We start from the raw sequence: 16,121 nt of genomic DNA, 5'->3' as shown, positions 1-16,121 counted from the left end.
GCCAGCGTTGTTCACCCATGCATCACTAGCTCTCAGATAAATCTGATTAGCTACAAAATCTATTTCGTACAAAACATGGAGTCGCGTCCAGTAGAGGCAAAGGGCTGCTGCTTGTTAATCAGATCAGAAGGCCTTCATCGTAAATTTTAAACCGTGTGGAGCAATCCATCACAAATATAAATGCCAACTTAAACTTTTAGTTTTAGAGTCCCTCCACTACAATCCACTGCTTAAAAGTGCATTTATCAATGAAAGGTTTATTGATTTCAGCAGCACAATTCCCAGGGCTTACATAAAAGTCTTAAATTACTTAGAGTTAAGGCCTTAAAATTTATTAAATCCATTAAAGAAAATGTAAGTTGACATTAAATTCATTAATTACAGATCTTAAATTTAGTTGTGACAGGATTATTTAATCTCACGTATTTTACGTAGTTTTTGTGTCTCAGGACTTTTCTGTTAGGTAAAAGTTTGAGTCGTGTAAAAACGTCTCGACTCGCTGCGTCCTCTAATGACTCCAGGTGGTAAAGGTGACCAGTAACAAACTGATGCTTTCTAGCTGGCTTTAACAGCTAGCATATGGCTCTCTAGCTAACCAGCTAGCTAGAGTGAAGTCTAATTAACTCTCTAGCTAACTACAGAGTTAACTAGTTACATAGTTAACACTCTAGCCATCTAACTAGAGAGTTAACTAGCAAGCTGGAGTCATCAAGCTAGTTAGCTCTTGGAAGCAGCTAGCTAATTTACTAGTTGGTTAGCTAGAGAGCAATATGCCACATGAGAAGCACAAAGCTGCTCCTAAAGGCCTCAGAAATTTCACAGTTTTGTTTCCCTGCATTTATTTTTTTATTTGTCTTATTATTCATAATGGTCTTAAAAAGTCTTAAATTTGAGTCAGTGAAACTTGCATAAACCTCGACTCCTGGATTACACGCACATATGAAAATGTGAAAAGACATTTTTCTGTAAATTTCTTGGACCAGTCAGGTGTAAGAGAGATTTCAAAACATAAATATTATTACATTTTAGCTTTTAAACTTCTGCAAGGTGAAAAACAGGATTTAGTTTAAACAGAAACGACGGCCTTTGGAAAACCGTCCATGAATTATGTGTTGTACGCAGTGAATAAATACCTCGGGTCTCATAAGATGCTGCGTCTCTGCAGCTGCCCTGGGAGGTAATCAGCCTTTGCTTCCTGCTGACGTGTTGAGAACGCCCAGGTTGATTTGAAACTGCCAGTCAGCTCGTCTGCACTGTTGGCTCTGATGTTTCTCATCTTCCTCTCGACAATAATCCCCACAGATTCTTTACTGGGTTCAGGCCAGTAAGGGAACCAGTGTCACTGAACCAGGTATTGGTACTTTGTTTGAGGCTGCTGCTTGCGCAACATTTTTTTTTTTAACTTGAGTTTTTTCTTTCATCAAACTTTCCAACCAAACTTGTGGCTTAACCTACTTGCAAAGGTGACCATAATTAAGTCAATATCTATGCAACGTCTGATGGAAATCATTTGATTGTAATATTCACAATTACCGAGGAATTGTTTTGAGTTTTTCATTATCTGGAATCAATAATCAAAGTTGAAAAGTGTCACCCTGTGGAATAAATCAATATGGGTTTCCCTTTATTAAATGAAATTACCAAAATAAATGTACTTTTATGCAGATATTGAGCTTCATTGAGATGCTCCTGTATTGGATAAGAAGCAGTAAAAATATCTCCTCCAGTGTTATATTAAACACTACGACTTCTTTCCATTTTATTCTAATGCGACTTTTTCTCATGATTTAATTTTTGTATTTTCTTTCCTGATACTTTCAGGTTTCTTTTGTTTTCCGGTCTGTACGTTCCTGTTGGTCCCGTTTTGTTGCTGCATGTTGTGTGTATTCCCTGTAACTCATCGCCACCCAGACGGCATGCAGCATCACCTCCCCGTCGCCCTCATTGAACAATAACAAACAGTTCAACTGAGTCTATTTGATCTAACTTCTGTTTTTGTTTTTTTTCCCTCGTTTTTATCCACCAATCTCTCTCCTGCTGTCTTGTTCTCTCTCCCCTCTGCTCATGATGTTTCACTAACCCATGCTTCCTGTTTTTCACACACCTGTTCTGGCTCTTCCTGCTCTCACCGCCTCTGCTCTCCTCCAGTCTCTATCCGCCCCCCAGGCGCAGGCCCTCAGCTGTGTGGAGTCCCTGTGCTGCTACCAACATGGGCAGAGCGGCTGTTCCCGCCTGGCCCGCCTCCTGGAACAAATGACGGGACAGTGCAAGGCCAGCGTCAACAATTGCCACACATCCAGCCGCAGCAACAGGTGGGGAGGACTGCAGCGTCGACGAGAAACGATGATTATGAGCCCCGATGAACCGTCTTTCGATTTGGGCAGCAGCTCCGAGTGTTTTAGCCCGTGATCCGGCTGAGCTGAGCGGAAGCAGAGCGTCGGTGGTTCTAGGGTGAAAGAGTCTGAGGCTGCAGATGAGTGGATCAAACACTTACAGACTTCTTCTGTCACGGCATGAATTAAACGCACACATCCAGCGGAGTTTGGAGTCGGACAGGCAACGAAACCAAAAATGTAGAGGTGAACGCTTCAGAGTGCGATGGTTGTTCTGTCCACCAGGGAGAATTTGGTACGATATTTTTATTCACCGCGGTTCACAGCTGCGTTTCCACCGACCGTATTACTGCGCTGCTTGGAATTACAAAAATATATTTACTTAATTGAAACGAGCAAATTTAGAAAAAGCCTTTTTATTTTCAGCTGTGTCAGTATTGGTGTATTTCACAAAACTGCAATGGAAACATTTTTAAGCTTGTCGCAATAAAAAATAAAACATTTATTTGCATGATAAATTAAAACTAAACGATTTCCATTAGCATGATTTGCCGTTTTTCTTTTTCTACCAAAAGCTGATAAAAGTTTTCAGTCTGGCCCTTTTTTTGAAGGACAGTTTTGCTTGGAGAAAATTCACAATTCCTTTTTTTCCATTTATTTTTCTGTTTTATTATTTATTTTGGATATTTAAAATCTCTTCCGGTTCCAGTCAATTTGATTTTAAAATTAGTTTTCTTGTGCCATTATATCAAACGACAATATTATCGTTTATCTCGCTATCTTCTGGGGCAGTTTATCATCTAGCAATTTGTTTTTTTAATGGTGACAAGAGAACAAGTTACGTTTTGAATCGGGTCTCAGTTCTGGCGGAAAGGACCAGGAAGTGACGGGAAGTAGCAGCAGGATGATGTTCTTTAATGATTTACCATGTGAACAAACTTATTCACATGTTATTTTAATTGAATTTGTTGTTCAACGTAAACATTACAGTTACAAAACGGTGGTTTTTTTTTCCTACATTTTCTCTCATTTGTAACGGAAACGCAGCTATTGATTCTCGTTCCTTGCAGAAAATGCATGTAATGCGTTTCCAATAAAAATGTGCGAAAAACTTCCACTCATTTCTAAAAAATACAATTTTGCAATTGCACTTCTTACTCCTGAGTAAAAATTAAATTAAAGTCACACATGAATAAGTTTGTTCACTTAATAAATCATTCAAAATCTTGGCGGCGACGAATGTAAACACTTATGCACATCATTTAAGGAGGGTAGTTGCTGCCAATAATCGATTTTCTGCTGTAGACAAACCAGCACGACACAAAAAAAAAAAAAATTTCCATTTCAGTTTTGTGAAAAACAGAAATTTCAATGCAGCTGAAAAACAGTAAAACTAAAAAAGTTTTATTGAGTTTTTTTTTAAATTGGTATCTCTCATTAAGCGAATTTATTTTCGTAATTCCACTTTGCGCGTTTCAACGGAAACGCAGCCTCCGGGCTGTCCTGTCTGACGCCTTTGCTAATGTATTTGCCGTTTGTGTGTCTCTGCCATGTGCTGTGATCTGTCGTGTCGTCTGTCCTGACTGTCTCTGTTCTTCTGTGATTCTTCCTGAAATGAGCGTTTGATGTCCAGACGGGGAGCGGGTTTTTTTTTTTAGGGAAAACCCTTTAGTTTGTTATGCACTTTAACAGACAACATCACTACTTCATGAAGTAGCCGGCCGGCTTCGGCCAACGCTGTATCTGTAGCCCAAACCTCATCGCAGTGATGGCGGCTGGCTGGTATAATCATAAAGTATCCAAATATTAAATGCTTACTGACACTATACACATTAAATATTTAGCTACGAAAAGCGGTGGGAAGTAGACTCTTTCTTTATCAATGCTTTAATTTCACTGGGCAGCAGTGCATTGTGGGTCTCCAGGTGATATTTAGCGGTGATGGTGGCGTGACGTGACGCGCCTCCAGCTGCAGATCCAGGTGGTTTGATGAAATGTTGAGGTTTTACTTCACGGTTTGGAGGCTGGGCTCTCAGTTTGCAGGTCCTCTGCAGTTTCTATAATTGTGTCCACCTGAATCCCAGCATTGATCGGTGTGATCATTGATCGGTGTGATCATTGATCAGACGACTTGACCGGCCCCGTTCTGCTGAGCTGTCGATTCTTCTCAAAACGTCTCAGGACTCCAGATATTGATTCGATCAGTAATGAAGATGTTGCATTCCTGTCTCTTGTTGCCAAATTTCCTTTCTTTTTTTTTAATTAATGTATTTTTAAAGGGAAAAATATGCAGTGGAAGTTAAAGAATGCCCAAGAATTTCAACTTTGATCAAATTGATCAGTTTGTAGCTTAATTATTGATCATAGTTTTCGTGACTTTTTTATTGATACTCTCTTCCTTATGGCTGAGAGAGAGAAAAACTTAAAATAACGACGGATGCAAACACTTTTCCACGTTGCCCAGTGACCATAAATATTCTCTCTGCTGCTGTAGACAAATTAGCCTGATGCGAAAAAGTGTTTCCATCGCAGTTTTTCCGTAAACACAAAATTTTTACCGCTGGGAAAAAAAGTTAAAACTTTTCAAAATTGGCACATTTCTATGAAGTACATTTATTTTTGTAATTTTAATTTGGTTAATTTTGTAGTTAATGGAAATGCATATGTGAACACCAAGCAGACCAGAGACCGCTGCAAATCAGGAAGTGGACTACAACACAGAGCATTCTGGATAAACAAACGTGCTAAGCTAGAGCTAGCAGGAGAAATGGTTCGTTGTCTTTTAAGACAAAAGAGAAATCCTGCAATCACTAATTTCTGTCGCTACTTTGTCTTTATGTCGTGAAGAAGAAAGTGGCGCTAAGGTGCAGTGCCCCCACAGGCGAGGAGGGGAACTGGTTTCTCAGAGTTTTATCGTTTGACTCGGTGAAAGAGAACCACGGCAGCTAAAAATAAAACAAATGTTGCAACTTTGGTCCCCAACCAAAGCGAATGTACCGGCCATCAGGTGTTTAAACAACCTTCATTTCCATAAAGACAGTTTGGAAAGGGAATACATTATTGTCTTTGTTTAAATTACCAGTAAAAACTCGTGTTATAGTGACTTTAGTTTTACATCCCCTTTGCTCTGATATAACTCCTGTAAAAACTGTTTCATGAATGCAGTTTTTTAAAGAACGAAACAAAACCAAAGCTCTGCCAAACCTGCAGACCTGAAATTGGCCTCCATTTTCTGATTGGTGCGTCTCTCTCTCTCTCTGTGTGCTACAGCAGATGCATATCGACAGCATTTTTAGGTGAACACGTTTCCCTACTTGTGGCTGTGCGTAGTCGCTGTCAGGGTCAGTTCTCTGAAACAAGCACAGATTTTTCCATTAAATAATGATTCAATTTAGATGAATTGCCTCCTGTGGGGTTGATTGATTTGTTTTCTGACCTTGGCACGAAGCAACCAATTGGTCTCCTCCAAGTGACAAATCACAACCAATTGGTTTCCTCCCTCAGGATTTAAGAAAACACCGACGGACGTAATGTATATTGCAGCGGTCGGCTTTTTACTATAATGGAAACAATGAAGTCAATAAATAGGATCTGCGGTTGTTTTATCCCTCTGCACTGCTTTGTCTCTCCTGACCCTCTGCAGATGGAGAAGTGGTTGTAGTATCAAAATATGCAAACCAAATACCTTCTTTCATCTACAGTTATCTTTTCAGATTGAGAAAAAGGATCATTAATGTTTGTTTAAAAGGTAATGTAGAGTGAATTTGGCCTTAATGCCTTAATAATGCCACCACAGCAGAAAAGTATTCTTTGTGTCACAACTGAACAAAGCGCCGCTACTTGTATATAATAAAAATATGTAAAAAAAAAAACAAACAAAAACATCATTAGTGGTGAAATGATTTGGTGAAAATTGGAGAGTGAAGGAATGTGGCTTCTGGGAAATGTAGTTCTACTCCTGGAGCGTTTTTCTTTTTTTGCTACTTCCTGCATCTACTGACCATTTTTCATTGGATGCTGAAGCCTTATACCTGCTTCTGAGAACATGAAGGGTGCGTTTGTTTTATAATTCCTGGTGCTCCAGCCGAGTGGAGTTGGAAAAACCGCCCCCATCCGACAGGAAGTACAAAACAAGAACGCTCCAGCCGTTTTGCTGCATTGGGCTGCCTGTGGTATTTTGTACACAATGTTACCTGGATCTGCTTGCGTCACTGTCTGTCTGTCTCCTTCTCCTCCTCCTGTGTGTGTTTTTGTCCTTTTGTGTCTAAAGTCTGCATTAATCTCAGATTAATTATTCATGTGCTGCTAATGTTCCCAGTGAGTTTGTCAGCAATCGGCCCGTTCTGTCCTCGGTTCGTGTTCCCCGAAGCTTTTTGAGGGTCGTCTTGGCTTAGAGACGTTTTCAGAGCTCAGATGTTTGTTTTTTTTTTGTTTTCCTCCTCCCTCTGTTAGACGAGCTGAGATGGTGATGCAGCTCATGTGAGCGCCTCCGGTTAATTCACCATCTGAGTCACAGGCCGACTCGGAGACCCTGGGTGGCCTCGTTCTTCCCCTCACCAACTCTTAAAGGGGAACTATTGAGCAAAACTCACGTTTTGTTCTGAGTTTGAGTTTCAGCTGCTTCTAAAATCAACCCGGGCATTTAAAGGAAACGCCCAGCTGTTTTCTGGCAATGAGTTCATGTGTTTTTGGTGTCTGGAAAATGAGCCGTTTCAAAAATCCTTCCAGTTTTTAACTGTCACTCGTTACCTAGCAACCGCGGTGAAGCCCAGCCCCCGTTACCTAGCAACCACAGCAGAGCGCCAGCCAGCAGGTTTGGTCAGCTGGTTTTACCGCTGTATAACGGCTGCTGCAAAAGACGAGGGTTGGGTGTCGAATTACCTTTCAGAAAAAAACCTTGTTGCGTTCTTGTTGGTTGTGCAGGAGGCAGTGATCTGGAGCCGTTGCTCATGACTTTCTTCTCTTTTTTATTTTTTTTTTATTGCTCATGTATTGAGTGACTCGAGTCTCATCTCGGCTCCACAGAGAGATCGGATCAGAACCCAGGTGTTACTGATGGAAAACATCTGCTCAGCAGCCCACCTCTACACTCAGGCTGAAGTTGATCCAAACTTTTCCACCCCTCAAAAGTTATTGATTCCTGTTGTTCAAACATCAACATTTATTTCAATAATCGATTAATCACAATTAGTCATTTTATCCCTGCTACAAATGATCAAGTGTACGCAACACTTTGTTGTTGCATTTTAAGCTGTAAAATGTTTACTTTGATTTAAAAAAGGGATTGAATCGCTTGAATGGAAAACTCAGCAGGATGTTCCAATCTTTTATCCGATTAATCGTCAGAATAATCGATTAGTTACAGTTGTAATTGCTGTCAATTGGTGCTGAAGCTTAATTAGCAGGTCATTTAATTTCCAACGCTTCTCGTACTAAATGTAAAAGCTGAACGACGGTTTAATGAGGAGAGAAGAAAGCTAACTCATCCACCCATCACTAACTCCTCCCTCATCCATCCACCCATCCGCTCTGCTTCCTCCAGCCTGATTGGTTGGGATCATTTTTGGTTTTTATAGCTACTGACAGCTCAGCTCTGCTGTTTCTCACACACACACACACACACACACACCCACACACACACACACACACACACACTGCGCCTGTCTCCTAACCTTCACTCACTGCTGTTTCCAGGTCTTGGAGCGACACAGAGAACTTCTACTCCAATGACCGCACCATCCTGACTCTGTCGCCCATCGAGGCCAGCCGCTGTTGACTCCCACGGCCGCCACCCCTCACACACACACACACACACACCGGTACCGCTTTACGAGCCCACTCCAGTTTAAAACGAGTGGGACGAGCTCACCGATCCTTAGAAAGAAAGAGACGAGCGTCGGAGGAAATGAAACGGGTCGGCCCGGTTCCGCCGTCTCCCGTAGGAAGATGGGATCGGCGGACGAGCAGGAAATATCAGATTCCTGAAAGATGATCCGAAAAACACATTTAAAAAGCCAGAAAGGCATCGGTTTCTTTCCTCTGGACAGAAAACGGACCTGAATCTTAGCAAACTTACTCTGTTCTGGACTTTGTTTGTTTTTTTTCTACAAATGTTGCTAAAACTGCAAAAGCACAAAATCTTACCAAGTATTTTTGGTCAAGTTTCAGCTGCAGTCTGACTTCGTACAGCTGATTTAAGACAAAACTAACTTACAAGAAACGTTTCATCAAGATCCAGGAGCTTTTATAAAGAAAATATAATATTGACTGAAGTAAAAGCACTAGTTACATCGGACGATACTATGAAAAGATCAAACTACGAGAATAAAGTTGTATTATTTTGACTTTATTCTTGTCCAAATTTATTTTCCAAACTTTTTGTTTTTGTCTTAGTTTGGCCCCAACTCGCCATCATAATCAGATTATTTCAGTTGGGACTCTTTCATTGATATTGCTGACCTAAATCAAGCTCCTGCTTCCTGCTGAAAAGCTACTTGTAAGTTAGTTTTGTCTTGATTCAAGTGAACCGAGACGTTCGCAGAAGAAACTAGACCAAAATACTTGGTGAGGTTTGGCTTTTGCGGTCGGTGAGAAATGCTCGAAGCTCAGCTGAAGATCCCGCTGCTTCCAGGATTCTGTCCGATCCACTGCTGCACCTTTAAGCCCCCGGTCAGACGGGAACCGGTTCTGTAGCATCCAGAGGTTCTGCCGGGACCTGCGACATAAACTACTGTGGTACCAAAGACCGGCCGGATCCAGACTGGAGTGAAGCTCTTAATTTTTGTGCCTGATTGAAGCTCCTGTAGTTGTAGTTGTAGTTTTGTGGCCCCTCGTCTCCCCGGATGAAGCCGGACGTTTAAAAAAGCCATATAATTAATGCAAGTGATGGAACTGCAGCTGTTGGAGCCTCTCGTTTCCTGGTTCTTGCTCCTCGCACTGCAAAAACACAGAATCTCACCAAGGAGTTTTGGGCTGGTTTCTAATACAAATATGTCGGTACACTTTAGATGAGACGAAACAAACTGACCAGCAGCTTTTCAGGAAGACACAGGAGCGTTTTTATCTCTTTAAAACGTTTTGTTTGTTTCGATTGTTTCACTTACGACTAGCCGTTTTCATGAATATTAAAGAGTTATTGTCTTTAAACAAGCTGTGCTGAAAAGTTTCTTGTAAATTGGTAACATTTGTGCTGGAAACTAAACCAAACTACTTTGTAGGATTTTGTGTTTTTGAAGTGAAAGATGCCTTTTCTCCATCAGCCTGGCGACCAAAAGCCTCTGAGCGTTACAGAACCACAAACCGCAGGGACTGTTTTAAAGATGCGAGGCAGGAAAACGCATAACCAGGTTCCCGAACGTTTCCCAGAGTCATAATTTATCGTTGTGCGCAACGGTGAGAAGCTTTTGGAAGTCGGGGGTTGATGCTCTTTAACGCTGCGAAAACACAAAATCTCACCAAGTTTGGTTTAGTTTCTAGTGCAAATGTCTTGGAGTTGAATTAAGAAAAACTGATTTACAATTAACTGTTAGCAAAATGTTTATGTCAATAATTCCTTAATATTCATAAAAAATATGAATCGGTTTGATGGCACTGCGCCGTTACCTAGCAACCCCAGACGAGCCCGGCTCGTCTCCTAGCAACCGAGTTCTAGTTCCACTGGTAGATTATTTCACTTGTAAAAAAACATTTTTCCATGTTAAAAGTGAAACTTTTCCATCGACGTTTAGGAATTAACTCGAAACAAACTTCAGCATCTTTCTGAGAAGTTGCCTGTAAGTTAGTTTTGTCTCTTATTAAGACGTTTGCACTGGAAACTAAACCAAATTAGTTGGTGATATTTGGTGTTTCTGTGGTGAAAGTAGACGGAAGAATGTTTTCACGTTCAGGAAAATTCCTTCAGAAAGAAAAGCTGAGCGTTTGCACAAACCACATATCAAAAATATCACATTTTCTTGCTTCTCATTGCTTTAAAATAAATTCATTAACACCTTAGGAATCATTCACGTCACGTTTTTGCTGTTTTCACCTCATAAGTTTCCTCTGTGTGAATGTGTGTGTTGAGGCTTCCTCGAGGCTACTAATTCCCACCAAGGCGACCAACTGGTTTAAACTGGACACCAGTAGCCTCGGCACACCCAGGAAGAACAGGAAGCAGTTTCCATTTGCTAATTATTTGAATATTCTTGTTTGTTTTCTGTAAGAAACACAAACGGGTGCGACCGATGATGGGAAGGTGTATTTATTATAGCTGTAATTAGTTGTTTTTTTGTTTTGTCTTGCATATATTACATTATTGCTTCATGAAGTTTAAAGGCAAATGTCCGGTTTGAATAATTCAGTGATGATTTACTAAAATGCTCTTTCAACCAGCTGACCTCATAGTTGCTGATCTACCAGGATGGACCTTCACTCATTGATGCTGTTTAAATAAAATTATCAAGTTTCTTGGAGCGTTTTGTGGAAAGCAGTTGAATCAAGTATTTTTGACACACTAGAAAGAAAGCAGTTGAAGTGGACTAGAAGCCAATCTTTCCCTAATGGAGCCAGCTGGCTGAGTTGCATCATGGGTATTGTAGTTGGCATGAACCATTCTTAGTCTTACCTGCCTGACGGTAGATGTATAGATGCTCGATTGGTGGGGAGTGTTGTAATTAAATCCAATGATATTTAAAACCGTTTCACAGAAAACTAAAATATTGCTAAAGATTATTTAAAAAAAACATTTAATACAGAAATGTTGACGCTATTCCATCATCGTCAATTAGCCGCCCTCAGATTGTTGCTAAAGAAGCTAGTTGGTCTGAACCATCCATCCAGTCACATTAAGGGAAAGTTTAGAGGAAGGAAAAAGGTGCAAAGGCCATTTTTGAGTGTCTGCACATCCTTAAAAAGTCTTGAATTCAATTATTGAAAAATTTTAAGTCTTAAATTAGTGAATTTTTTGAAAGTTTGTCGTTAAACACAGGGCTTAAATTTTGTTGTGCTCTTGTGAGAATTTTCCGACAGTTGATCAGATGTCGTTGGTTTTTTCTGCTTTCTCGTTTCTGTTGGCCCGTACGATGCTAATGTTCATTCTGGGTTTAAAACATTTTAAAAAGTTAATTACTACCATATAAAATTAGTAGTTTTATGTCTTACATTTCATTACCACGGGTCTTAAAATGTCTCCAAGTTGGTGAAACCGGCAGAAAGCTTGACTTTTTTCTGCCACACGTTTTCATTCCACTTAACTATCCATTAATACATCTTACGTAAACTGAAGAGCCAGGTTTTTTTTGCAGTTAGCTTTTACAGCTTTACCTATGACTAACAGCTGGACAAATGTTAAGCATTTTAGGTTTTGACATTCTTGTTCTCTGAGAAGCTGAATAAACTAACAGATTTCCATAATAAAACATCTACAGGAGTTTTACTTTTCTAATTTCAGTTGGTTTAAATTTTTATAAGATGTTAAAATTTGGATCTTTTTAGCTTTACTGCATCAATTTGACAGCTGAACAGTTTAAAAACATTTGATGGCTCTGCAGTTCCCATCATGCAACTCAAAAGCGTCTTTTATCTGACAGTCGATCGTTTCCTGTTCCTCATTTCTTGTTGAACGCTTCTGTTTAAACGGTCGGTTCCCCTTTTATCACAGTATTTGCATCTGAATGATGAAAGATCAGGGATCGATCCTTTTCCTTCTTTAATCAGAAATCCAGCTTTTCTTTCCCTTTTTTTTGGGCTGTGTGGAAAACAAAATCCAGAGATTTGCTTCAAAATGTTTCCAGTTCACATCAGGACTGTAGAGCCGTCCCCAGGTTTGGATGTTTTTCTCATTTCTGCATTGATGTCGCTGCTTTACCTCGTTTTCTGCATGAAGTTTGCAGATGGAGGATGAGGGCAGAACCATGCAGGAAACGATGTAATGCCCCCTTGTGGTCAGAGTGAGTAGCGCTGCTGGCCAAAAAAAAGCTAAAAATAAATATTGACAGGTGTCCACACATACTTAAAACGTCTTAAATGTATCTAAATTAAGGCCTTTAAATACAATGATGTTACTGGGGTCATGCTAAGAAAATAAATATTACGAGAATTAAGTCATAAATCTGACTTTATTCTCGTAATATTATGGCTTCAATCTTAGTTTTTGTATTTTTAAAAAAATGTTTATAATCCGTCAAATGAAAGTAAGTTGATAAAAATACAAGAAAAGTCAATTTTATAATAAAATTGACTTTATTCTCATTAAGACTTTATGCTCACATTGTATTTTGATTTTATTTTTGTAATTTTGACTTTATCCTCGTTACTTATTATTTTCTGTATGGCCTTAAGTCTCTGTTGTATTAAAATATTATAAATTTTTAAAAAGTTGGCCCGTAATATATTAATCACACCTCTTGACTTTTGCTAACAGAACTATTTAATTTCGTATAAGTTTGTTTTTTACTCGAGATTTATTTTTTCAGGCAAAAGTTCTCGTATCTACAGTTAGCTTTGTTAGCAGCTAGTTGGCGCTAGCTAGCTAGATGGCTGTCGAGGGTAAGTGCGAATTATTAGCCGGTTTCTGTGGAGACATGGGTCTTAAATTTTATTCACAATGACCTTAAAATGTCTTAAAAACAGGAAATTACTCAGATTGTTCTTATGTCATCATTGATCAGAAATAAATTGTTTCCTTTCATCAGCTGCTGACTTCTCCCCTCTCTATCTTTGATTGAATTTAGATATTTGTGTAATAGAATCAAGTCAAGTTTGAACTTTATGGCCCAAAACAAACAAAATGCATTTTAGAAGTCAAATCAAATGAAGGTTTCCATAATTGAATCGGAGAATCTGAATTAAAATGTCAAAGCCATCAGTTCTGTGTCCTGAGTTTCAGCAGAATAAACGTCCATCATCACTTCTGTCGACTGATGAATTATTCTGTGTCCGTCCTGTCTGTATTCATTAGAGCTAAAATATTATTTACTAAATAAATTTTTATGAGAACGAGTGTTGGAGTTTTTTTTTTTATTTCACTGCTGACCTGAGGGAAACACCAATTTACCAAACAAATCCAGATTATATTCCAGCTCAGTGTTTTTATGTTAAGAGGCAGATTATCAAGAAAAACTGATAAAACCCTGCAAGACCCAGACAGTTCAACTTTGTTGATGGATTTTGTAGGAGTACTTTTGAGATTACTGGTAAGTTTTCAGACATGAGGTTTGATTAAAATGTAAAATTAAGTATAACATTTTGCAGTTTGTACAGCTGTTGTACAAAATTGCCACTTTTTTCAATCTAAAAAAAGTGGTAATTATATGCTTTAATTAAATGTATTTATTTCAACTAGCTATATATAATTTCATGCTTTTAAGAATTTATGTGCTGCTGAAGCCAATCATGAATTAAATAGTCAACTAACTTCAAATTCTGGGCGGGTTTTAGGGGAGATCCTGACGTCTGATTGGCTGCTTCAAACGGCAACATCCTCCATGTTTAGTAAACTCTGAGGTCATTTTCACTGGTAGTCTCAAAATAACTTCAATTAATTGATGCAATTTATGCATTACAAACTTTATGTGAGAAATTCCAGCCTTTGTATCTAGTTTGGTCTGAAATATCTCTAATAAGTTTACAAAATGGCTGCCGCAGACAGACGTTAGCCTTGCCCACCGGCTAACAACGGCTAACGCTGTCGTGAACCGTTTAGCGACATTTCAGACCAAAATGGAGATGTAGAAGACGGAGTTGCTCACCCCGGGTTTGTGGGAAATAAACTGTTAAAATCTAATTCTGTTGTTGAAGTTATTTATGCACTTTAAGGAAAAAGCTTGACCTCGGAGTCTTGGCTAACTCTGATTTCCCGCTGCTTGAAGCAGCCAATCAGACAACAAAGTCTCTGTACGTGACGAAAGCGACCCACTCCGCCATGATGGACGTCAAAACAACCTATATGTGCATTATATCATATTGTAGTTAATTTATTTAGTTGATTTCATTCTAAAAAATGTGACGGGGTACTGCGTAAACAGATATGGAAACCAAAATGTCCATTTTATCGTAAATCCTTTGATAAATAATGAAAATGGCGATGGACAGCTGCCATTAATCGTAAGGATGACAGCCGTTGGTGCAGGATGGCTTCGCAATTCTTACAAGGTAAGAACGTCAACTTTCAGGTTTCATAAGTTAGATTTATACATGCAAACAGATATTGCCTTATGGAGAAAGTGTGTGCCTAATTGCTGGTTACCATGGAGAAAATGCCTCACCATCATGTAGGCCATCTTTCAAAAACAAAAAAAGGGAATCATACAGACTTTTTATACTCTTTCTGCTCCGGTGTAAGTTACGACGCCATTTATGACAGGATGTCATAAGTCAGCAAATTTAAAACAAACAAAAACACGCTTAAATAATAAAAAAAACACTTTAAGAAGCTGAAAATGTTTCTAATGCTGCCTTTCATTTCTTGGAAATAGAAAATCTGTGTTTTAATATGTCAACTGCAACTGATTACTTTAGTAATCGATTATTCTGACTTTAATTGGCTGGATAAAATATAGCACAAAATGCAGATTTTTCTCATCAGGTCGTTTTAAACAATATTTAAAATAAATTATTTTCCAGTTTTATTTATTTAAACATTGTATTGCTTAAAATGAAATGGCATGGCATCCCTTTAATGTATGAAAGCTCATTTTGTAGTAAAGAATGCATGTGCAGCTAAAGAAAACACGTTTCTAATGGCAACATATGAAAAGCTTATTTATAAAAACCATTTTTTATTTATTTTAAATACAAAACTGACATTTTTTGTACAGTTTTGTCTTAACTGCTGCTCTGTGTCAGTCTGTGAGCAAATGGCCTTTATTGAGTCTGTATCCTCAAGTTAACAATCGATTTCTAAATCAGTTGACTATTATTTTGATAATTGATTAATCCGATTAATTGTTTCAGCCCAACGTTCAGATTTCCAAGGTAACTGCAATGCAACATAACCTGTCAATTTCCAACTTTTATAAATATCTGTACGTCTCTGAGCCCCAGCCAGTTGTTTTACTTTCACAGAGAAATTAGCTGGACATAAACAAGTAGAAGCCACATCTATACTGGCTATACTGGAAAACAGCTTGGGAAAACAGTGGTAGTCATTCAGACTGTTTGCGCTGCACATGTAAATAATTTCCTCCACATACACGACAATCATTTCCTTCCCTTTTTGCTGTACTGAACTGCTCGTTTAACCACGCAGCAGCTGAGCCTCTTGTTCAATATTTCCGTGCTTAATGGCTTTCATTAATACTAAGAATCCCTAATAATAGTAATTGGCTTACAGCGCAGGGTTTCCCTCTCAATCAAGCCGCCCACCTCCTTTCTCTCTACATAAATCACCTGCTTCCCCAGCCGCCAGCTACCGCTTTTAATATGCAGCTCCTGTGTTGGTGTCTTGTTGCATCATGTCGAATATTTGTCCAACTGGAAAGACGGGGACTTTGGCCAGAATGGATGTCCTGCCTCTTAACGAAATAGAAAATTAATGGATTGGCTCTTTTATTGGGTGGCTGGATCAATACCAAATGGCTATTAGTGAAATAAATGAATAAAACTAAGCTTTCAAATCAGAAAAATGGGGAAATGTATCCAGAAGGGAGTGGATTGTCTCCTGATAGTGTGAGTCTCCATCTAGAGGACTAATGTAGGTACTGCAGATGGATGACTGGCATAAATAAGCCCTCAATCTGCCAACAAAACACATAAATTCAATACAACAACATGCCAATTCTGCATTTATGTGTCTAACAAAATATTGATCTG

General features: G+C 39.0%; 1 protein-coding gene across 13 annotated transcripts in view; it reads left to right on the top strand.

The window, feature by feature from the left end:
- Positions 1–10,325, top strand: part of atp11b (ATPase phospholipid transporting 11B) — a 59,764-nt gene extending 49,439 nt beyond the window's left edge. For 10 of the 13 annotated variants that reach the window (XR_001776558.2, XM_081606017.1, XM_081606021.1 and 7 more), the window contains 2 exons: positions 2,149–2,312; positions 8,028–10,325. Coding sequence is in view for 9 of the 13 variants with exons in the window: in XM_017304473.2 (XP_017159962.1) it covers positions 2,149–2,312; positions 8,028–8,109 (246 nt within the window). In the remaining 4 variants the exon portion in view is untranslated. Of the gene's footprint in view, positions 1–1,165; positions 1,352–2,148; positions 2,313–8,027 lie in introns of those variants that run through there. The other 3 variants (XM_017304477.2, XM_017304479.2, XR_001776559.2) reach the window with 2 other exon arrangements.
- Positions 10,326–16,121: the final 5,796 nt, after the last annotated feature.

Source organism: Poecilia reticulata, chromosome 4 (assembly GCF_904066995.2).
Source record: "Poecilia reticulata chromosome 4, P_reticulata-male-v2, whole genome shotgun sequence".
Classification (NCBI taxonomy): domain Eukaryota; kingdom Metazoa; phylum Chordata; class Actinopteri; order Cyprinodontiformes; family Poeciliidae; genus Poecilia; species Poecilia reticulata.
This window is presented reverse-complemented; position numbering and strand designations above follow the sequence as displayed.